Here is a 25,333-nt window from a genome sequence, read left to right on the forward strand (position 1 = left end):
CGCCACGCATATAAAGGATTTATAGTGAAAAACGTTGTTTCTACGGGTCTACTTGTTTTAAATCCTTTATATTAAGTTAACTTGCTTGGTTGCTTGCTTACGACCGTGCAAATCTTTCGGTCGTTTTTTAACCCACTTCCCGTGATCCAATCGAGCTGACATTTTGCACACAGACTCGTTGTGCGTGACAATGTATTTTACACCTTTTAGGAAAAAAATAATAATATGTAATTACCAATTGCTTAATGGTGGCAGACAATCATCTGACCCATAGGTGGCAGCCATCTCAAGCCAGAGGACGAGAGGACTCTAGCCGCCCGTTTCAAAGACCTATGTGGGCTGGGTTGTGGCAATGTGGGCTGGGTTGTGAACACGCAAATAAAGGATTTATAGTGAAAAACTTTGTTTTTACGGGTTCATTTTTCTGCATTGATGTTGAGCATGAAACCACCAGATGATTACAAAGTGCTCTGGACATCCATAGGGTCTTAGAACTTTTGCAGAGTGTGGTTCTGTCCACCGCGTCGAATGCCTTTTGAGAAATCGACAAAAACCACGAAAAAGATTTTGTTGCTGCTCAGCCGCTTTTCCCTGTTTGTCTGAGGGTGAGAATCGTGTCATTTGTTCAGTGCCGGCCCGAGCCTCTTGGGGGCCCTAAGCAGAATTTGATTTGGGGGCCCCCCTCCCACCACGCAGACTCATCTGTGCTAGAAGATTATTGACACAAATGTCACACTATAATGTTATAGCGAATATTATAAACGAATACAGTGAGGTTATGTATTAATAAAAAATAAAAACAACACTTAAAATACTTCACTCTTTTATTAAAACTTCTGAATACAAACGGTCACAAAAAACATATTAAATAAATTATTTGCAAATGTGCATTAAATGTGCAATCTTTTAAATAAAACCAAAATAGACAAACATTAATCTAATCAAAAATAGAATGTTACAAAAAAAAAGATACTTAAATAATGAAAGCAAACATAAGAACAGCAAGGGTTCAACAATGTCAACTGTACAACAATGACCTCAAAATCGTTCCTTCCTAGCTTTTCTGGAGGCAAAGTCACTAATGACATCATTGTATGGTATTGCTTGGCCAACTTTGTTATTAATACTAATGACTGCAAGTCCACTTAGTCTTTCCTGGGCCATTGATGATCTCAAATATGTTTTTATCAATTTGAGCTTGGAAAAGCTCCTCTCTGCTGAGGCAACTGACACAGGCAGAGTGCAGGCTATCCTGAGAGCTACCCAAAGATTTGGGTAAAGCTCACACATCTCATTTTGTGAGAGGTATGTGAGAAGCTCAAAGGCAGTCATCATAGTTTGGGGAAGTTCAGGAAGACTCTCTATCTCTACTGCCAGTGCGCTACCATCAATATCAGCCTCCTCTCCACAAGAGAGTTTTTCCCCAAGAAGCTCACATTGTTCCCTCCGGACCTTTTGATCTAGCTCCCTAAAATTGAGCAGCACTCCAAAGTTCTCTTTAACCTCACTTAGAGACTTAAATCTATCCTCCAATGACAGAATACTACGGTCCACTACAGCATTAAAAAATGACACTTCCAGCCTCTTCATAGCGTCCACTATCGGCTCATCTGCAGCCTCATAGGCAAAGTGCCTTTTTGTAGAACGCAATCGCTTCTCTTTCAGCACTGCTTCGAATTGTCAATGAGCCGTGACATCCGTGAGCCGTGACAAAGCAGCAGTTGTCGACAGAATTTTCTTGTCTTGAATCATTTATTCATTCATTCATTAATTCATTTATATCACTTGTTTAAGTTATTTAATTGTAAAAAAAAAAAAAACGATTCGGGGGCCCCCTGGTGGCCAGGGGGCCCCAAGCAGCCGCTTAGTTCGCTTATGCCTCGGGCCGGCCCTGCATTTGTTGATCTTCCTGCATGAAAACCACACATTGACTCTCAGGTAGGACTTGCTCCGCAATGACTTTCAGCCATTTCAGGAGTAAATTGGCAAGGATCTTCCCCCGCTGTTGACAGAAGGGAGCTACCACGATGGCTTTCGCAGTCTTCTCTGTCACCTGTGCGCTTGTCTATTGTAATAATAACGAGGGCATCTTGGAATTTCTGGGGGAGCTCTTCTTATTTCGATTCAAAGCTTTCGTGACTGCGGGGATTAGTATTCTTGGTTCTTTCGGTAAAGTCACTTAGAAGGGAAATTATAAGATAATAAAATTATAAAGTTAAAACAATAACATTCTCACGACGTTTCGATTGCAACACAAGCAATCATCATCAGGTGTGAAAACCACAGCAAGAAAATGTTTGCATTTTTTTGCTTGCTGTGATTTTTGAAAAAAAAAATTCTTCTTGTGGTTTTCACACCTGATGATGATTGATTGTGTTGCAATCGAAACGCCGTGAGAATTGTATTGTTTTCTTTTTATTACTTTCTCATTTCCCTTCTACGTGACTTTACCGAAAGAACCAAGAATATGACGCTCGTCTTGTTCAACGGTCGCACTCGAGGACCGTGGATGGACTTCAGTTCCGTTTGTACACTTGTGGTGGAATTCCATCTTGTCCATGCACCACTCACTCACTGGTACTCTTTATGGGTTTGACTTGTTGCGTTTGGATCAATGTGTTTCCAATGTGTTTTTTTTTACTTGGTTGAGCGAAGTGGAGAAACAATATGTCCATATCTCCGTGGATGTCACGCGCATCAGTCAGTAACTGGCCTCCATCAGTGCTTCTGATAGGTAGGATGATAGTACGGTATTTGTTCTCGGACCATAGATCTCTTTAAGAGGACTACACATCCCTTGTGGGTCACGACGAGTAGCAAGTGCATCGATTTCATCTGCGGCGCGCTCCAATCAACCTGACCGTGGTGACGTCACCACGCAGCGGCAATCAACCTGAGCGTGGTGACGTCTCCACGCAGCCTGGCTCCAAACAACCTTAGCGTGGTGACGTCACTACGCAGCCTGGCTCCAAACAACCTGAGCGTGGTGACGTCACAACGCAGCGGCGCTCCAAACAACCTGAGCGTGTTGACGTCACCACGCAGGTGCTCTAATCAACCTGAGCGTAGTGACGTCACTACGCAGCCTGGCTCCAATCGACCTGAGCGTGGTGACGTCGCGACGCAGCGGCGCGCTCCAATCAACCAGAGCGTGGTGACGTCACCACGCAACGGCGCTCCAATCAACCTGAGCGTGGTGACGTCACAACGCAGCGGAGCGCTCCAATCAACCAGAGCGTGGTGACGTCACAACGCAGCGGCGCTCCAATCAACCAGAGCGTGGTGACGTCACAACGCAGCGGCGCTCCAATCAACCAGAGCGTGGTGACGTCACAACGCAGCGGCGCTCCAATCAACCTAAGCGTGGTGACGTCACCACGCAGCGGCGCGCTCCAATCAACCTCAACCTGAGCGTGGTGACGTCACCACGCAACCTGGCTCCAATCAACCAGAGCGTGGTGACGTGGTGACGTCACCACGCAGCGGCGCTCTAATCAACCTTAGCGTGGTGAAGTCTCAACACAGTGTGGCTCCAATCAACCTGAGCTTGGTGACCTCACCACACTGCCTGGATTCAATCAACCTGAGCGTGGTGACGTCACCACGGAGCTCCAATCAACCTGAGCGTGGTGACGTCACTACGCAGCGGAGCGCTCCAATCAATCTTAGCGTGGTGACGTCACCACACAACCTGGCTCCAATCATCGTTAGCGTGGTGATGTCACAACGCATACCTGTTCAACCGATTATCATCCTACAAAGTCATATTTACTGCAATACACCCGTTCTTGGACGGGCAGTAAGGCCAGTAATAATACTGGTAGGAACCTCTGGTTACACCAGCCCACAGGGGATTATTGTGTCCGTCCGTCCGTCGTGCAGGGAGGGGTTGGGTGGGGCTGGGTGGGGAGGGGCTGGGGAGGGTGGGGCTGGGTGGGAGGGGTGGGGCTGGGTGGGGAGGGGCTGTTCACCCCGTGGTGCCCTTATAAAACTCAACGTTTAACCTACTCACGCCGGCTTGTGCCCGCCCTCACAGTCGGCCATATTTGCGGAATACACCACGCCGCCGTTGACCCTGGCCATTGACCGAGCAACCCAACGTTCCTAACAGCTCCCTCCGCAGGACAATGTGTTAATACCCGTGTTGGTTTGGTTGTTAAGCGAACGATGCCGCCTCCTCATCCCCAGGGTTCAAGTCCCATTTCCACTGCCACCACCACCAGAGGTCACGGGACGAAGCCACGAACCAACCCGGCCACTGGGCCGAAAGGTCGTCGCCCGCTGGTGAAGTGACGAGCCACTGTTTTGGACAGGACCACTTTCCGAAGGGTCGCTGGCAGAGGTCGCAAACGGGTTTTGATTCCTTACCAGTACCCGGCCGCACCAGGGTCGCAAACGGGTACCCGTCCCCGGCCGTACCCTACCCGTACCCGGCCGGGTACCCGGCCGGGTACGGGTAGGGTATCGGGTACCTGATTGCGACCTCTGGGATGAAGCCACGTTGCAGGCGCGGGTGGGTTGATTCTAGGAACTTGAATTGTGAGAAGAGACAAGACGTTGGGAAATGAGTGACAATCGGTGACTCACCAGTGACTCACGGCCTACCCGTACCCGACCGCACCAGGGTCACAAACGGGTACCCGTACCCGGCCGGGTAACCGGGTATCGGGTAGGGTACGGGTATCGGGTACCCGGTTGCGACCTGTGATCGCTGGTAGTCGTTCTCTTAAGACCGACACGATGCTACTGACAAATGTGTCGTGTGTTTTGCTGTCAACTGCGTTTGTGCACCGCTTCTAACGCAGCTTCACTCCAATAATCTGCAGCCATAGATTCCCCCACGGGAGGGTGCCGCGTGTCCGTGCACTGCAGCTGATAGCAGCAGGGCCAGGCCACTGCGTTACAGAGTCCTGTGCTAAGCTAGGACCCACATCGAAGAGTTGGTTGCCTGCCAATAACATCTGGCAGTTCTCCAGTGCTCGTTCAAGCAAGCCTGACTGCTGACCAAGCCTGTTCAGGGTGTTGCTTGTGTTGAATCAACGCAGTTGATGAGATGCAGTTTGTGCGGCTGATGGAATGAGTAGGACCACTCACATTATATTCTTAGGTTTTTTCGGTAAAGTCACGTAGGTAAAAAAATTAAAATTAATAAAAGTAAAATAAAATAAAAATCACGACGTTTCGGAGGCAACACAAGCTTCCGTCTTCAGGTGGAACCGTCACAGCCATGACAGCTGTATCAAGTAAATGAGAGATTACAAGAGCTACCACTCCGTATATATAATGGTTGAAGAGGGGAAGGGCCAAGTACGGCACACTTTTTATTAATATGGTAAGGTGAGGCTTAAGACTAAGAATAGACTGCATAACAAAAGACTGAGCCTTTGTTATGGAGAGGTACGGTTTGTGACTACGCCTAGCCTACATAACAAAAGTGTGAAAAAAGAAAAAACTAAACCTGCTAAAACAAAACTGGCTGTCTATCAATAACCTGTAATAGTTGTCTGTCAAATAAGATGGTCCAAATAAGTGTAGTTAAATCTTTTTTGCATGGTTAATCACATCTTTCCAATGATGTGGAGGCTGTTGTTCAGTTATTTGATTCCTTGCATTGCAGCAGCTGCAGTTGTACATTTGCCCACAAGAGGGCATCACGTGACTTTTGTAGAACCTATAGTGCACATAGCCACCTCAACCCTATAGCCCTAACCTGCAGTGCACATATAACCATCTCAACCCTATAGCTCTGACCCTAACCTGTAATCCACATGTAGTCACCTCACCCGAAAGCCCTAACCCTAAATAGAGTTACAGCTATTTCGTGAGTCCCAATTCCATGCCGTTGCAATTCGGACCCCCGGATGTAGAATTCCGACTCCTGGAAGTGGAATTGGGACTCTGGAAATGAAATAGAAAACAATTGAGAAGCCTAAAAAAGCAAAATGGTATTTAAAACAAGTTCTATGTAGCCTTAAAAGTGTCTCGGTGAGACAAGTCGAACGGTAGGTATATGGCTGGAGTCTGTAGGATGTAGGGTTCCACTGATATTTTGAAAAAAAAATAACGATTGTGTCTATGGCTGCATCGTATGCCTTTATTACTTGAAACTGCAGTTGAAAAAAACTAACTCGAATACAGACAACCGGGACAGGTAACATGTCACGCATTGGTGCAGTGACCCAGGAAATCACAACGAAGACGCGAAACAACAAAGCAAAACGTGGCCACATTAATCAGAAGCAGAGACCCAGAGAAAGAGCATCTAGGTCTGGCCTTGTAGAATACGAGAGCGAGCACAGCCAGAGAGAGGGCATCATCTATGAAAGGCTGGCACGGCACACGAAGGGGCAGTTTGGCCAGAAAACGCCCTGCAGCCATGGGTTCCACAGAACAATACCGAACATGCCCAGTTGCTCATTTTCGATAGTCTATCTCGGAGAGGCCCAAGCTGGGTCAAACTCCGCTCGCCACTCAACATTTCTGCGTTGCGGCCAGGTACATCATTAAGTCGGGCTGCAAGGACTGTGAACGCAGCGCGTGAATCACAACACCTTCAGTCTGCAACGAACCACGCGCGTACACACTGCGATACGATGCTCCCCCACATAGTCTGAACAGACTGTTGGGACAAGTGCAGTTTGCGAGCACTTATGAAGGCCGGCATGGCGCACGAAGGGGGGGTGGGTGGCCAGCACCACAAACGGCCGCCTTTGTCCCCTAATAGCGATGTTCACACACCGCACGAATCCCTTATTTTTGGCTGAGTGGCCCTAGGGGAGGCCCATTACCGGTTCAGATAATCCTCACTCGTGTTGGCTGCGAGCGTGAATCGAATTCGGGTCGCCGGGTTCGTATCACAACAAGCTAACCGCTGCACGAACGATACGACACTGCACACCCACACAACACACCACACTACACACAGCCACACACGCCATTCGTGGCAGACCACCTGCCCTGCACAACGCAACGCGGTCGTGCCCACGCGGTCCTGCAGCAGCCAACGTCACTGCCTCTGCTGCTCGCTCGGCACGCAACGTGGCCACTCGCGGTACCAACGGTGCCGCTGCAGCCCCTAGCGAGCATCGGCGCTGCAGAGCAAAGCCATGGGGTTCGACGGCTGACTGCACCGCACGGAAAGACGGTGGGTGGAGAAGTCGGGGTTAATTAGGAGAGAGAAGGGCTTCAGCGGTAGGTGGAGGCTGCGTGCGGAGGAGTTGGTCGTAGCAAGTGGGTGGAGGTGGCGCTTGTCGGCGAGTGGAGGGGAGAGGTGGGGCGGGGTTTCCTCAGTCCTCCAGGACGAAGTTGGGGTTGACCACGAGGAAGGGGTCCTCCTCCTGCACCACCTCGTCGCCCTCGCCCGAACGCCGCTGTCCGAGCCCGGTCTGAGCGATCTCGATCAGAACGTGATCCTGATGCACGCACGCGCATACAGATACATACAGACATACACATGTGCAATCACAAACACGCACGCAGGGATAGTCACACACGTAGATGTGTACATTCAAATGTACTGTGCAGTAGTGATGCAGCGGCGGTTAGTGGCGAGTGGTGGCGAGCATGGTGGAGCTCTGTGGCGAAGGCCCGCGAAGGATGCCACGGGGCACTTGGAGGCAGTCGCCCTCCAACAACAACGGAGGGCAAAAGAGAGCGACGCTCACAACAACGAGCCGAGCGCCGGGCGGATACAACACAGCAATTTGGAGCAGTAGAGGGCACAGGTGGTGCATCAGCCAGTCATCTCAGTCAGCGGGCGTTCAACACTTCACGTGGCCTTAAAGTGTACCTAGCCCGGCACAAACGCCGTGGTGATGTCACCATCACCTAGTGGGCGAATGGCGGTTGTTGTTACTCACATAGTGCACTAGCCGGTAGATCACTTTCTCCACGACGGTTTTCTTGGTGACCAGCTCAGCCTCGGTTTCGATCTCACTCTCAATCTCCTTCAGGTACCACTCCACCAGCTCCCCCCTGCGCACCGACGCATCCTCCAGCTCTGCAGCACGCACGGTCACGCACACCGCTGGTAGGTAAGCACACAGCTTACAGTCATGCACACGGCACACAACTTCCACCACATCACTACAAACAGCACATCACATCGCTGTAACCACCAAGCCCAGCACCACACGATCGGCAAGAACCCTTCATACCGAGACCATTCTACCAAGGGGCCACCGAGGGCCAGGATTCATTCCCAGAGAGGGCATCAGGGAGGGGGGGAGCTCACGTGCGGCGAGCAATGAGGTACCGGGGGAACGGGTAGCGCCGCGTCACCGTGTGCACTGGGGAGGGCGTTTCGCCAAAAGCAAACCGCCATCGTCGTAATCATTACCCTCCATGCGGCGCAGGTGCAGCACCAGCAGGTTGGAGAGGCGCCGGTATTCGCTGAAGGAGAGACGGAGAGAGGCCTTGGCGGGAGTGGGGGGGGCGGCCCCCACTTTTTGCGGGGGGCTCTCAGGGTCGGCCGCGTGCACAGAGCCGTTCATTCCCCCGTTCGTTCCCCCGTTCGTTACCCCGTTGGTTCCGTCGTTTACGCCGTCGACGCCGTCTGGGAGAGCGGGGGCGGTGCCACAAAGTCAGAAGTCTGTTGCGGAACATTCTGGTATGTGAAACGGCTCGTGGCTATGCACGCGGCCCGCGATCAAGCACCGAGGAGAAGGCGGTACCACGCTAACCTCCACCTGTTCGATCTGTACGGGATATAAAGTTGTCCCCATCACGTGCGTGGGTGTTCTCCCGGTGCTCTGGTTTCCTCACACACAAACTCATCAATTGGTTGAAAACATCTCAATATATATAGGGGACCGTAGAGCTTGGGAAATTGTTGGCAGCAGCGGCTCGCCACTTGACTGCCGCTGTTGCTTCCCTTCTATCTTGTCTGCGATCACTGTATTGCGCGTTACACGTTGAAATTTCACGTCGCGATTCCACGACAACCTTGAGAATGCACAATCGTCCGTGTGACTCTTGCGCCCGAGACTATATCCTGGTATCTTGAGTTCTCCACCTGGGGCTAAAACAAAACCAACTTCGCGCTTAAAACTGTAGCCACTGTGGGGAAAGAGTGTGCTGGTAAATTTTGATTTAAAGCTTTCGTGACTGCAGGGATTCATCTTCTTAGTTCTTTCGGTAAAGTCACGTAGAAGGGAAATAATAAAATAAAACAGAGTCTTGACAGACCTGTTCTCCACCTGAAGACGGCTGCTTGCGTTGTGGCCGAAACGTCGTGAGAATTATTTTATTATGTTTTATTTTTATTATTTTATTACTTCCCTTCTACGTGACTTTACCGAAAGAACCAAGAAGATGAGTGTGCTGGAAACCTGAGAAACCCCCGGGATAGAGGTGGGAGGGATTCTAGGCCACGTGGTGGAAAGAGAAAGAACCACCCCGTGGTGGCGATGGTGGTGGTGGTGGTTTTGACGAGTGCAATGGTGTGGTCGTCGTTTTGATGATGGCAATGGTGGTGGTGGTCGTTTTGATGATGGCAATGGTGGTGGTCGTTTTGATGATGGCAATGGTGGTGGTTTTGATGAGTGCAATGGTGTGGTCGTTTTGATGATGGCAATGGTGGTGGTTTTGATGAGTGCAATGGTGTGGTCGTTTTGATGATGACAATGGTGGTGGTCGTTTTGATGATGGCAATGGTGGTGGTCGTTTTGATGATGGCAATGGTGGTGGTCGTTTTGATGATGGCAATGGTGGTGGTTTTGACGAGTGCAATGGTGTGGTCGTCGTTTTGATGATGGCAATGGTGGTGGTGGTCGTTTTGATGATGGCAATGGTGGTGGTCGTTTTGATGATGGCAATGGTGGTGGTTTTGACGAGTGCAATGGTGTGGTCGTTTTGATGATGGCAATGGTGGTGGTCGTTTTGATGATGGCAATGGTGGTGTGGTCGTTTTGATGATGGCAATGGTGGTGGTGGTCGTTTTGATGATGGCAATGGTGGTGGTGGTCGTTTTGATGATGGCAATGGTGGTGGTCGTTTTGATGATGTCAATGGTGGTGGTCGTTTTGATGATGTCAATGGTGGTGGTCGTTTTGGTGATGGCAATGGTGGTCGTTTTGATGATGGCAATGGTGGTGGTCGTTTTGATGATGGCAATGGTGGTGGTCGTTTTGATGATGTCAATGGTGGTGGTCGTTTTGACGATGGCAATGGTGGTCGTTTTGACGATGGCAATGGTGGTGGTGGTCGTTTTGATGATGGCAATGGTGGTGGTCGTTTTGATGATGGCAATGGTGGTGGCGGTCGTTTGGATGATAGAAATGGTGGTTTTGATGATGATGGTGGTGGTTTTGACGTAGGCAATGGTGGTGGTCGTTTTGATGATGGCAATGGTGGTGGTCGTTTTGACGATGGCAATGGTGGTCGTTTTGACGATGGCAATGGTGGTGGTGGTCGTTTTGATGATGGCAATGGTGGTGGTCGTTTTGATGATGGCAATGGTGGTGGCGGTCGTTTGGATGATAGAAATGGTGGTTTTGATGATGATGGTGGTGGTTTTGACGTAGGCAATGGTGGTGGTCGTTTTGATGATGGCAATGGTGGTGGTCGTTTTGACGATGGCAATGGTGGTGGTGGTCGTTTTGATGATAGAAATGGTGGTGGTCCTTTTTATGATGGCAATGGTGGTGGTCGTTTAGATGATGGCAATGGTGGTGGTTTTAATGATGGTAATGGTGGTGGTCGTTTTGACGATGGCAATGGTGGTCGTTTTGACGATGGCAATGGTGGTGGTCGTTTTGATGATGGCAATGGTGGTGGTGGTCGTTTTGATGATGGCAATGGTGGTGATCGTTTTGATGATGGCAATGGTGGTGGCGGTCGTTTGGATGATAGAAATGGTGGTTTTGATGATGATGGTGGTGGTTTTGACGTAGGCAATGGTGGTGGTCGTTTTGATGATGGCAATGGTGGTGGTCGTTTTGACGATGGCAATGGTGGTGGTGTTCGTTTTGATGATGACAATGGTGGTGGTCGTTTTGACGATGGCAATGGTGGTCGTTATAATGATGGTAATGGTGGTTTTGATGATGATGGTGTTGATGATGATGGTGTTGATGATGGTGATGGCGCCGTTGCTTCCCGCTTGGGGTGGTGAAGGCGGCATGGAGCGCTGACCTGAGGCCTCCTCGCTCGCATGGTAGTCCTCGTCCTGATCCAGGTTGATGTCGGGCGTCTCCACACGGATGATCGACTTGTTGAGCAACCGGAAAGCCTCCTTCACGTGCTTCGGCTGCACCTAGAGCCCCCAGAGACGCACAGTTTCAGTTCAGTTACATTTATCAGGATTTTACCCTGTGAGCCATTCGGCTCTTGATTTGGGTTCAACCGCAACAAACAATACAATTACAAGATACACCTAAAATTCATTGTACACAAATCTGAACATCACGTACGAAAACAATTAAATCTTACGGAAAAAGCGCAACCCGTCCCATGCTGTGCACAGAAAGTGCAAACATTTCCATTTCGATGTTTGACCCCAATAACAATCATAACACAATACAATTTGCAACGCGCGTGTGTAACAAGACACTGGAAAAGACGTGGGCGGTCACTGGTTTAACTTACTACTTTCACTGTGAGGCACGATATGGCAACCAATTGCGGCCATTATAGGGAGAGAAATAATTTACACTTTTCTCATGGAGGGAGGAAATGCTAATGAAATGGCTCCACGGTGTTAGGACATACGCGTAAAGAACTAACTTTGTCATCCACAACGGGATTGGTCACGCTCCAGTCACTCGTGTGTGCGCGTGTCAACCCAACTGACCAATTCCTAACGAAGGTCAGATTCTCTCCAGTGACAGCAACATTGGAAGTGACACCACAAAGTGTGTGTTACGAGAATCATTTGGAAAACACCGCATGATATTTCAGAATCAGAATATTTCTCCTGGAGGAATCTGATGAGCTATGAAGCTCTTTTTGACAGATGCCTAGTAGGGGACGGGTAGGGGCGGGTAAGAACGTTACAACAGTACAAAACACGAAAGGAGTGCAAAGTAAAAGGTAAACAAATCACACAAACACAACCAAATACAACACTAAAACCATCTCCATCCTGCCAGACAATGCCCACCCGAGGTATTCACCGATTTTTCAAAAGCGACCTGACCACAAACGATAGTTCAACAAAAGTGGCGTACCATTCGGATATTAACACAGTTGCAAAAATAACACTGGTCAACAAAAAAACAACATTTTTTTCTGGCCTGGACTTTTGCAGCTGTTTTAGACTAATTTCAGGGTGCTGATTCCAAATCTGATCTCAGATTTGCTCTATCACATCTCATTTTATGCTATCGGCATACCCCATTTTCATTGATTTTACCCGAAATTAACTCCGTCACTTATGATTGCAAGTTGTTGCGAGTCCGTGACTGCTTTTAGTGTTAAAAGATGGTGCTGTATTTTTAGGATGGTGCTGTATTTTTAGGATAGTGTGTTTATAATATCATTTTATGTAGATATCCACATTTATTTAATATTTTTCTTCTGCAGTTTTTATTGAAAATGCAATATTTGATATCTAAAAAACCTGATGTGATAGACAAAAACTGATGCCAGATTTGGAATCAGCACCACCAAAATTACCTTAAAACCGTTGGAATACCTTATGCCAGAAAAAGTGTGTTGACCAGTGTATAATCTAACACTCAGAAGCTGCCAAAGTTGTGGGACCAACCCACTTGCAACACCACCACCACCACCGCCACCGCACCTCGTCACAGCAGTGCATGCGCGCCATGGACTCGGAGAGGCGGATCATGCTTTCCAGCTGGCGCACGGTGATGCGCCACGCCGACTTGGTGATGCCCGAGCTGTCGCGCTGACGCAGCCGCTTGTACTGCTCCACCATGAAGTCCTCGGCCGCCTTGGTGATCTGCGCGCGGCGACACGGGGCGACACGGGGCGACACGGGGCGACACGGGCCCGGGGCACGCTTCAGATTCCGCGACCGTCGGGGATTGTGGGCGGTTGGGAGGGGAGCGGTGGGTGGAGGAAAGGGTGGTGTGGTGAGAGGTGGGTGGCGCACCTTGGGCTTGAACTGCCGGGCAAACAGCTGGTAGCGGCGCATGTCCTCGAGCGAGTACACGCGCTGCACCGCCGCCTCCTTGTGCGAGTGCAGGTCGACGATGCGGCGCGCGATGGCGTAGTCCGTCACCTACGCGCGCACGTGCAAGCATGCTCGTGATGGCCGTGTCAAGGGCAGTGAACGAGAGTCCAGAGGGACTCAAATTGCCATTGAGGCGGTGCTCATCCCGCGTGAACCCGAGCCGGCGATGAACAAAGTGGTACTCGCTTTATTGACCCCCGGATTGAGGATGAGCTGAAGAGTCAACCCCAAGACTAGGATGTAAACTCGCAACCTTACGATTGCGAACCACTCGCTCTGGAGCCATGGCACCTAACCGGTTATAATGGCCTCGTCATAGACGATGAACCAGTATCGTTCATACCCCTGAGTCTGCGACCAGGGTCTGGGCGTCCAAGAATGTACGGGCACCACACAAGCGTCACCTTGCACAATGGCCCTCACTCTCGAACCCCGTTGTCACAGGCAATCTGCGCAACGGGAAATCCGCGTGAACAAGGGAATGCGTAGGGCCGATTTCCTCGCGCGGAGAGGCAGCAGGAACATTTCACGTTCCGAGTTGTCGGCAACGAGGTCGCGAGCGTACGCGGAAGAGAGCCGCCCCCCCGATCACGGGACAGCCGGGGTAAACGTCGTCAGTATTAGCGTGGCGGGGAAATCGAACTCGGCACTAGAAAAAGACAAAGAACCCCCGCGTAGCTTGCACGCGCGGTTGGGGGCAAGCATGCGTGCGGGGGGTGGGTGCTGGGGACGCCACCCACCTCGTTGCACTCGTCGACGAGGATGAAGAAGAGGTCGAAGCGGGACATGATGGGCGCCGACAGGTTGACGTTGTGCTTCAGGGACTTGGCGCGGTCGTAGCGACCCCCCACGGGGTTGGCGGCCGCTAGAATCGACGTGCGAGCGTTCAGCGTCGCCTGCGGGGGTCGGGGTCACAACGAGCGGATGTCGGCGCGAGATCGAACCACAAACGGGGCGGCCACACTCAAAACCATGGCGGCGAGCGAGACCGGCTGTGAGGAGGGGGCAAATATGAGGTTTCACATCTGCGAAAGCGGTTTTGAAACTGCCTACAACTTGACCATCCCCCCCCCCCCCCCCCGGGCTCTTCCGCCCGCCGCTAGAACCCGTAGCGTGGCACTCATTTCATCGGCCGCGAAGGGATGAGTTGACGATGTGCAGCTAACGGACCCGGGACACGCACCTTCACCCCGGCCTTGGTGATGGATATCGTCTGCTGCTCCATGGCCTCGTGGATGGCGACCTGGTCCCGCGGCTCCATCTTGTCGAACTCGTCGATGCAGCAAACGCCCTGCACGCGCGCGCACACACGTACAACCAAAATGGCAAAGGGTCCCCCTGTGCGGCGCACACAGGCCGTCGGGGCAAGCGCCGTCAGCGAGCGCCTACGAGGGCCGGCACGGGGACGACAGGGCAGTGCCGCCGCCGCCGCCACCGCAACCGGCCGCCTTCCGTCTCCACGCCGGCAAGTCGTTCGAGGCCGCGAGCGAGAGGCGAGTGCCGGTGCGAGCGAGGAAGCTCACGTTGTCGGCGAGCATGAGCGCTCCGGCCTCGATGACGAACTCGTGCGACTCCTCGTCGCGCACCACGGCCGCCGTGAGGCCCGCCGCGCTGCTCGCCTTGCCACTCGTGTAGACGGCGCGCGGGGAGAACTCCTCCACGTGCCTGCGGCGCGTCACGCACAGCGACGTCACGCGCGCACAGCGACGTCACGCACAGCGACGTCACGCGCACAGCGACGTCACGCACAGCGACGTCACGCGCACAGCGACGTCACGCGCACAGCGACGTCACGCGCAGCGACGTCACGCGCAGCGACGTCACACGCACACAGCGACGTCACGCACAGCGACGTCACGCACAGCGACGTCACGCACAGCGACGTCACGCACAGCGACGTCACGCACAGCGACGTCACGCACAGCGACGTCACGCACAGCGACGTCACGCACACACAGCGACGTCACGCACAGCGACGTCACGCGCGCACAGCGACGTCACGCGCGCACAGCGACGTCACGCGCACACAGCGACGTCACACACAGCGACGTCACGCACACACAGCGACGTCACGCACACACAGCGACGTCACGCACAGCGACGTCACGCACAGCGACGTCACGCACACACAGCGACGTCACGCACACACAGCGACGTCACGCACACACAGCGACGTCACACACAGCGACGTCACAGACAGCGACGTCACACACAGCGACGTAACGCGCACACAGCGACGTCACACACAGCGACGTCACACACAGCGACGTCACGCACACACAGCGACGTCACACACAGCGACGTCACACACAGCGACGTCACACACAGCGACGTCACGCGCACACAGCGACGTCACATACAGCGACGTCACACACAGCGACGTCACACACAGCGACGTCACGCGCACACAGCGACGTCACACACAGCGACGTCACACACAGCGACGTCACACACAGCGACGTCACGCACACACAGCGACGTCACGCACACACAGCGACGTCACGCACACACAGCGACGTCACACACAGCGACGTCACGCACACACAGCGACGTCACGCACACACAGCGACGTCACGCACACACAGCGACGTCACGCACACACAGCGACGTCACGCACACACAGCGACGTCACACACAGCGACGTCACACACAGCGACGTCACACACGCACAGCGACGTCACACACGCACAGCGACGTCACACACAGCGACGTCACACACAGCGACGTCACACACAGCGACGTCGCACACGCACAGCGACGTCGCACACGCACAGCGACGTCGCACACAGCGACGTCGCACACAGCGACGTCACACACACACAGCGACGTCACACACACACAGCGACGTCGCACACAGCGACGTCACACACGGCGACGTCACACACAGCGACGTCACACACAGCGACGTCACACACAGCGACGTCACACACACACACAGCGACGTCACACACACACAGCGACGTCACACACGCACAGCGACGTCACACACGCACAGCGACGTCACACACGCACAGCGACGTCACGCACAGCGACGTCACGCACAGCGACGTCACGCACACACAGCGACGTCACGCACACACAGCGACGTCACACACAGCGACGTCACGCACACACAGCGACGTCACACACAGCGACGTCACACACAGCGACGTCACACACAGCGACGTCACACACAGCGACGTCACACACGCACAGCGACGTCACACACGCACAGCGACGTCACGCACAGCGACGTCACGCACAGCGACGTCACGCACACACAGCGACGTCACGCACACACAGCGACGTCACACACAGCGACGTCACGCACACACAGCGACGTCACACAGCGACGTCACACACAGCGACGTCACACACACACAGCGACGTCACGCACACACAGCGACGTCACGCACACACAGCGACGTCACGCACACACAGCGACGTCACACACAGCGACGTCACACACGCACAGCGACGTCACACACGCACAGCGACGTCGCACACGCACAGCGACGTCGCACACGCACAGCGACGTCGCACACAGCGACGTCACACACAGCGACGTCACACACACACGGCGACGTCACACACACACAGCGACGTCACACACAGCGACGTCACACACAGCGACGTCACACACAGCGACGTCACACACAGCGACGTCACACACAGCGACGTCACACACAGCGACGTCACACACGCACAGCGACGTCACACACGCACAGCGACGTCACACACAGCGACGTCACACACAGCGACGTCACACACGCACAGCGACGTCACACACGCACAGCGACGTCACGCACAGCGACGTCACGCACACACAGCGACGTCACACACAGCGACGTCACGCACACACAGCGACGTCACGCACACACAGCGACGTCACGCACACACAGCGACGTCACGCACACACAGCGACGTCACGCACACACAGCGACGTCACACACACACAGCGACGTCACACACACACAGCGACGTCACACACAGCGACGTCACACACAGCGACGTCACACACAGCGACGTCACACACACACAGCGACGTCACACACACGCAGCGACGTCACACACACACAGCGACGTCACACACACACAGCGACGTCACACACAGCGACGTCACACACAGCGACGTCACGCGCGCACAGCGCGTCACACGTACGTGGCGCGGTGTGCGACACCCAGTATACAACACACGGAGTGCCACGTGCCCGCGCACTCACTTGAGGAACTGGCTCTTGGCCGTGCTGGGGTCCCCCACCACGCACACGTTGATGTCTCCACGGAGCGACGTCCCCTCCAGCGTCTTCTTGGGAACCCCGCCAAACAGCATGAGCAGCACTCCGCGCTTCACCTCGTCGTTGCCTGCAGGCCCACGTCGCCGCCCTCGTCAACGTCATCGATCGTATCCCGCGCCCCCCGCACGCGTGACGTCCCCCCCCCCCACCCCTCCCGAGATCCCCATCTACGCTCACCGTCAGCCGTCGCGTCCACCGTCATCACCGTCGCGGCGTCCGTCAACTAATCCATTGCAGACATCACAGTTGGTCGAAATGAAGTCGCGGACCAACCCCCCCCCCCCCCCTTCCCACATCGATCGCTCCACATTCAACACAAGCGCATTTCACAGTCCACATCCCGTCGGGCCACTCGGCCTCCCAGCGGTCGCTCGAATCACCTCCGGACGCGGGCGCGGGGTTAGCGGGATTAGCGGGGTTAGCGGGGTTTGCGGGGTTAGCGGGGTTAGCGGGATTAGCGGGGTTAGCGGGGTTAGCGGGGTCAGCGGGGTCAGCGGGGTTAGCGGGGTTTGCGGGGTTAGCAGGATTAGCGGGGTTAGCGGGGTTTGCGGGGTTAGCGGGGTTAGCGGGATTAGCGGGGTTAGCGGGGTTAGCAGGATTAGCGGGGTTAGCGGGGTTTGCGGGGTTAGCGGGGTTAGCGGGGTTAGCAGGATTAGCGGGGTTTGCGGGGTTAGCGGGGTTAGCGGGGTTAGCGGGATTAGCGGGGTTAGCGAGGTTAGCGAGGTTAGCGGGGTTAGCGGGATTAGCGGGATTAGCGGGACGCACCGTGTATGGTGGGGAAGAGGCTGGAGCACAGATTGTGGTAGAGGCTCTTGTCCTGGCTCATCTCAAACACCTTATCCCACTCGGCCACCGTCATCTGGTTCTTGATGCTCTCGGCCGACTGGTCCTCCTCTCTGATCTCCTTGCCTCCAAACTGCGCCAACAACAGAGACGCCACGCGTAGAGCGATCAACGCGACGGCGATCAACACAACGGCGATCGACACGACCGCAAACACCGCGGCACGACCGACACGACCACACGCGGCACCAATCAATGTACCCGGGGGTTGGTGGCCTCCGCGTGGCACGCGAGGAAGGCCAGGCGGTAGGAGAGGTCGCGCACGCCCAGCGCCTTGAGGCCACGCACGCCGTCCGCTTCGAAGCCGTCGCGCCCGGTCACCCGCGAGCTCGTCTCGGCACGAACGCCTGCACCGAGGTCGCACGTCACAGCCAGGGGGGGGGGCCACATGTCGCAGGCGGTGAGCGGGGCGCGAGAGATGGCGAGCCGCGCGGCGCAGACGGCGCTTAATCAAGAACACGCTATAAAAAAAAAATCAAATTGCGCGGGATTTTCGGTTTGTGTGCAAGGCGGCTCTTTTTTTAAATCCTTTATATTAAGTTCGCTTGCTTGCTTAGGACCGTGCAAATCTTTCGGTCGTTTTTTAACCCACTTCCCGTGATCCAATCGAACTGACATTTTCCACACAGACTCGTTGTGCGTGACAATTAATGTTCGTGAAAACAAAAATTCAAAAATGTTACACTTTATAGGACAAAAATATTATATTTAATTACCAATTGCTTAATGCTGCCATGCAATCATCTGACCCATAGGTGGCAGCCATCTCAAGCCAGAGGACGAGAGGACTCTAGCCGCCACGCATATAAAGGATTTATAGTGAAAAACTTTGTTTTTACGGGTTAATTTTTTTCCCCCAACAATTTTGTAAGGGTCGGGCGAGCGACCTGGCGTAGAGAGCTGCGCGACGTCAGGCACCACGATGAGCGTGCCGATGAAGTCGCAGCGGTCGCCGGCCTGCGCAGTCTCCACGGCCTCGGCGCGCAGCACCACCTCGACGCTGCGTGGGATGCTGCCCCGCGGCAACTCCGCCTGCGTCTCCTGCACGCGCACCTGCACCACGCGCGGCACACACGCACGTACCACCGTCACCCACCACACTTGCCAAGAGACAAAGATCCCCCATGTTAGGGAGTAGCCCCTATGAAGGCCGGCATGGTACACGAGGAGGTGGGTAGCCAGCACCACGCCCGGCCGCCTTTTGTCTGCCCAGTGGCGATGTTTTCATACACTTCGCCAGGTACTCATTTGAGGCTAAGTCGACCTAGGTGAGGCCCAGGACTGGTTCAGATAATCGTCACTGGTGTTGGCCATGAGAGGGAACCGAACTTGGGTCGCCGGGTTCATAGCGCAGCGCGCCAAACGCTACACTACCGCTCCCCACTAAACACACAAACATCATCCGTGTAGGAACAGACTGTTTAGGCGAGTATTGTTAGCGAGCACCTATTAAGGCCGGCACTGTACAAGGAGGAACATTGGTTCCACTACCCAAGATCTGCACCATCTTATTGTTTGTCTAAGAGTTAACATCTCCTTGCACAGACGCATTCAACTATCCCACACCACCCCCCGCCCCGCGCAGAGGTCGTGGCATTGGTGGTGGTGGGGGGGGGAGAGGAGGAGAGACACCCCCACCTTCTGGAAGTCGACGAAGCGCGACTTGTTGGTGTCGAGCAGGAAGCGGCGTCGGTTGGCGCACACGGGGTTGCGGCAGATGGTCGGCTGCGTGTACTTGAACTGCTGCTCCACGTCGCGCACCACCGACTGGCAGTCGAGGCACTGGAAGGTGCCGCTCACCTGGACAAGGCCCAGGCACCCACAGCACCATCAGCAAACACGCAGGAGCCACGATCCGCAACTCGGGAGCACCGCCGTAGCTGGATCGAGCATCGGGTGGAGCGATAAACCAATGAACGATGCATTCTAGAATCTTAGGGCCGAAATCGGTACTTCCAAGGCTCTGAATCGATAGTGAATCCACGATGTTACACGAGGACTGTTGGATTCCCAGCCAACTTTTCCCTGTTTGCTCTGGCAATCAAATGTCGGTGGGAGATGGTCCTGTCACTCAGAGGTCACAACGCAAACTGGGCACTGCCGAGATCCTGGGTTCGAATCCAGGCAGCTCCCTATGATTAAACTGATTCAGTTTCAACTGGTCACCAACAACCGCACAAAGCATCAAATAAAATCTGGTTCTGTACTAAATTGGGAAATTATTCCAGCTCTGAGAATTAAAAAATTGACAGACTGACCGTCACATGACAAACATTACTGTTGGCGACAGGGTGGGTGAGAAATCTGCTGCCTCCTACTATTGTGGACCCAAGGGATCTCGGAAGTCGCTCTGCGATAATCGCTTTCTGTGGGCAGTTCGACAACGTGAAGCGTCACACTGGCTCTGCAAGAGTTCCAAACGGCCACCTTGTCCAGTCACGCTAACAGCGCAACAGCGACGGAACTGGGACGGGTTTGCTAACTTTTTGGGAAACTGCACGTTCACCAAAAACTACGATTTTAAGGCTCTTTAAAATCGTTACGGGAGTCGGACGCGCCGCTTGTCGCTGGCCAGGCAGGGCCTCTCACCAGCTCGGGGTGCACGGGGTGCGTGCGCACAACCTGCGCGCTGATGCGCAGCAGGGTGCCAATCTTGGTGGTGGTCAGCTCTCGGATCCTGGAGAGAAGACAAAAATGGAGCTCTTAGACCGAGTCAAAGGGCTGCGTCTCCGCTCTCTCTCTCTCTTCGCAGGACTGGGACGCTGACGGCAACTCAAGCGCCGTTTTACAGCAGGAGCCGGTCTGCAGGAAAGCCACCGCTGGCTCGCCATAATGTGGTCACCACGACTCTCTTTATTGGCCGGAAGCCGGACTTCCTCAAGCATTGTCCATCACTGGCTCCACCATCGGCCATTCTCCCGCGCTTAAAATCCTCAGTGAGAGAACTCATCCAATATCTCTCAGTAGACAGTCGAGTGCATGACGTTACCACCTCAAGAGCTTTGCGGGACATCCGTCCGACACTCCTGACCACTGTAGCCAACACCATCATGGGGATAGTTTAGTTTTATTTGTATGTATTTGGGTGATTTTTTTTACCTTTCTTGTACTTTGCACTATTATCGTGTTTTGTATTGTTTGTTGTTGTAACGTTCTTACCCGCCCCTAGTGGATATCGGTGAAAAATAAAGTTCCCGACTCGACTACTGCAATGCTACACTCGCATGACATCAATGAAGAACATCGACAAACTTCAGGTCACTTGAGTCTGTTTGCAAAATTGTGCAAGTTACAAGTCGAATTTCTTCTAAATAAAGCAGGAAGCCGATCGCTCACCAAACTTCACGATCACAGACCCAGTCAGAATATTCATCGGCTGCTTTTAACGAGAAGTGACGTGTTACAATAATCGTTGGGAAAACTAACACGCAGCACCGTTGACACTTCTTCTTGGTTCTTTCGGTAAAGTCACGTAGAAGGAAAATAAAATAATAAAAATAAAACATAATAAAATAATTCTCTACCTTCTCGACAGACCTGTTCTCCACCTGAAGACGGATGCTTGCGTTGTGGCCGAAACGTCGTGAGAATTATTTTATTATGTTTTATTTTTTGTATTTTATTATTTTCCTTCTACGTGACTTAACCGAAAGAACCAAGAAGATGAATCCCTGCAGTCACGAAAGCTTTAAATCGAAACCGCTGACACTTGTTGATAGACGCACTCAAACCATGTTAAGGGAGACAAGGGCAGGGTTGGGCTAGAGCAGCATTGCCCGTTTGAGACACTGGGAGGTATGCAGATGGAGAAGCACGCAGCACCCACTTGTGTCTGGCGAGCACCTCCGTGAAGGCCACGTAAAACTCCTTCGCCTGCGGGATGTCCTTCCAGTGGTCGCGGGCAAAGTTACGCACGGCACGGCACAGGTAGGGGTGGACCCTGCGGCACACAGACACACGGCAGGTGACGCCGTATGAGAATCGGCTGGCTCAATCTGGTAATTGGCTGGTTCTCTGATAATTGGTGGGACGGCCAGTGGCACCTGTAGTAATCCTCCTGTACAGTGGTGGCCAACTGCTGGTTGTGCTGCTCCAGGTCCGTGAAGTCCACCACCAGCGTGTTCCGCTCGGGGCGGCCAAGCTCCTCGGCGTCTCGCACGTACTTCCTCTCGCCTTCTGCCGTCTGGAACCTGCTCGGCAGAGGAGACGGACAAAAGGGTCGTGCCAAGCGAGGGGCACGGGTGAGCGAGGGGCATGGGTGAGCTTGAGAAGGGCACGGGTGAGCGAGGGTGAGGGGGCAAGCATGGGGTGTGGTGCTCATCAATGTGTTTTATTTTACAGGCAGACCTCGATTAACACGACCCTGTATTAGAATGCTGATTAGTTATAGTGTGCTCTTTGTCCTGGAAAAATGCTTACCAAAAATAAAATCAGCGCTTACGAGCGAAAACACGCAAGCAGCGCCGGCAGAGGAAACGTACCCACCCCTATCATTCGTTCAGTCAATGAGAGCGACTTATGCTCCAAGCCAACCAGACCAAACTCCCCCACGATACGATTTCTCACGACTGGAGGTCAAAATGACATAATAATAAAATCGTATTTCCCAACAATGTTATTACCGTTCATTTAGCCAGGTGAGAAATTACTTAGGCTTGCCACAAATGAACCACGAAACCTTGCTGATCTCATCAAGGAGCATAAACCATCACGCGAACTCTGGTCTTCCTCACAGCTGCTTGTGGCGAAGCCATCGAACAAAAACGGTGACTGCATCGTGCGCTTTCAGATGCGCTTCTGCGGCCGTCTGGAACGCTCTTCCTTCCGATATTAGGAAGCCACTGGAGCTATGCACTTTTGAATCAACTCGATTGAAAACTAATTTCTTTCGAATAGATTTTTGTGTTTAGTTTGTTGGCCTTCCGCCGCACCTCCGATGAGCACGGTTGGCTACGTATGGTGTGAAAGAAGTTCAACATACGTACATACACCGCACCTCCGATTAGCACGATCAGCTACGTAGAGTGCGAAAGAAGTTCAACATACACTATGTGGAGTTGCATTGTACATGAATACAGTAGTTACTTTATGGTCTCCCTCGACACAAACACCCCCGCTCCCTATGCAGCCCTTGCCTGGTCATGAAGGTTTGCTCCAGTACAGCTGCTGCTGCTGCTTCAACAACAACAAAAACATCATACGGCCAAATAAAAAGAGTAATGGGACAGCTTTTTTAACCTCTGGACAGTAGCGATTGGTCAGCCCCCGTGCCATTATAAATATCAACGTTCATCATAGAAAGTCCCATGACAAGGGAGACACACACGAACAAATCGACAATCACCACCACTAGCACTCACTCACCACTACACTCACCACTACACTCACCACTACTACACTCACCACTAGCACTCACCACTAGTACACTTACCACTAGCACTCACCACTACTACACTCACCACTAGCACTCACCACTAGCACTCACCACTACTACACTCACCACTAGCACTCACCACTACTACACTCACCACTAGCACTCACCACTAGCACTCACCACTACTACACTCACCACTAGCACTCACCACTACTACACTCACCCACTAGCACTCACTCACCACTAGTACACTCACCACTACCACTCACCACTACTACACTTACCACTAGCACTCACCACTAGCACTCACCACTACTACACTCACCACTAGCACTCACCACTACTACACTCACCACTACTACACTCACCACTAGCACTCACCACTACTACACTCACCACTAGCACTCACTCACCAATACACTCACCACTAGCACTCACCACAAGCACTCACCACTAGCACTCACCACTACTACACTCACCGCTACAACACTCAACACTAGCACTCACCACTACACTCACCACTACTACTACACTCACCACTACTACACTCACCACTACACTCACCACTACTACTACACTCACCACTACTACACTCACCACTACTACACTCACCACTAGCACACTCTCATACCTGTCAACCCCTGATCAGTGCCTACCTTATTACAGACCAATTAAAGACCTTATTGGCCACCCCGTACCCTTATAAATATCAACGTTAACTCTACAAAGTCCCATGACAAGGGAGAAACACAAAGACACATTTATTTGTGTGTGCCCGTATTGAAGCGGCTGTACGGCCCTATGGACCTGACAACTCAATTTCCCTGCACAATAATACGGAGTAAACCTAAATGGGTTAACACGGCACGAGGTCATTCATCCAGCAGTGGAGTGACACGAGAGCTTTTTAGAGGCCCCACTTACTCCTCAAGGAAGTCTTGGAAGAGTTTCTGACACTTCTCGGCCAACTCATCCTTCACCGTCTGGCCGGCGTGGCCCTGAACAGGCTCCTGCACATCCATGGCTCGCGATGGCCGAGGAGGTAGATGAGGAGACGAGGTGGAGGAGTTGCAAGAGACGCGGTGGAGGAGACGAGGAAAGATGGAATCGCGCTGATCACTTTCGTCACCGCACCACGATTTCGCGCCAAAACGGGTCACGTGGTCAAGTTCCCGCCAAACTCAACCAATGCGCCGCGCGCATTTCGTAGCACGTGACGTTGACGTGGGGGAGGGGGGCGTGGCGTCACTCTCGTTCTTAGGTTTCGATTTAATAAATTAAATATAACGTCAAGGAATCGATTCTGGGGATGGCACGTAACGCAGGAGTCGATTCTCGGGCATCGCCGGGGTGTCTCTTCGTCAAGGAATCGATTCTCGGGATTGCACGTAACGCGGGAGTCGATTCTGAGGCATCGATTCCTGGAGAATTTTACACAGCAGTGTATAGTCGTGCAGTGTATAATAGTGTAGTGTATAGTGGTGTATAGTGTAGTGTATAGTAGTGTAGTGAATACTGAATAGTGTATTGTATAATAGTGTAGTGTATAGTAGTGTAGTGTATAGTAGTGTATAGTGTAGTGTATAGTAGTGTAGTGAATAGAGTATTGTATAAGTGTAGTGAATAGTAGTGTATAGTGTAGTGTATAGTAGTGTATAGTGTAGTGTATAGGGGCCGTCCATAAATGACGTCACGCACCTA

The 25,333-nt window shown here is 52.8% G+C and overlaps 1 protein-coding gene across 1 annotated transcript; it reads right to left on the reverse strand.

Moving 5' to 3' along the window:
- Positions 1-6,080: 6,080 nt before the first annotated feature.
- On the reverse strand, positions 6,081-24,804 carry MCM6 (minichromosome maintenance complex component 6). The gene is made up of 18 exons (XM_078619180.1): positions 24,557-24,804; positions 22,302-22,448; positions 22,085-22,198; positions 20,848-20,935; positions 19,897-20,058; positions 19,146-19,311; positions 18,460-18,605; positions 18,181-18,331; positions 17,341-17,482; positions 14,662-14,803; positions 14,322-14,429; positions 13,879-14,034; positions 13,058-13,186; positions 12,743-12,904; positions 11,134-11,254; positions 8,339-8,554; positions 7,860-7,999; positions 6,081-7,412 (listed from the first exon to the last, which is right to left on the reverse strand). The coding sequence occupies exons 1-18, from the start codon at positions 24,652-24,654 to the stop codon at positions 7,287-7,289; spliced, it is 2,514 nt and encodes an 837-aa protein (XP_078475306.1). The 5' UTR covers positions 24,655-24,804; the 3' UTR covers positions 6,081-7,286.
- Positions 24,805-25,333: the final 529 nt, after the last annotated feature.

This window comes from Lampetra planeri, chromosome 62 (assembly GCF_965212315.1).
Source record: "Lampetra planeri chromosome 62, kcLamPlan1.2.h2, whole genome shotgun sequence".
Lineage (NCBI taxonomy): Eukaryota > Metazoa > Chordata > Hyperoartia > Petromyzontiformes > Petromyzontidae > Lampetra > Lampetra planeri.

Excerpts from the sequence above, each read along its gene's own strand:
- MCM6 (XM_078619180.1), bottom strand. The coding sequence starts at position 24,654 with ATGGATGTGCAGGAGCCTGTTCAGGGCCACGCCGGCCAGACGGTGAAG. Across the intron at positions 17,483-18,180 it reads CCTCTTCCCCACCATACACG|GCAACGACGAGGTGAAGCGC; the intron begins GTGCGTCCCGCT and ends GTGGGCCTGCAG. Across the intron at positions 14,430-14,661 it reads CGCTCATGCTCGCCGACAAC|GGCGTTTGCTGCATCGACGA; the intron begins GTGAGCTTCCTC and ends GCGCGCGTGCAG.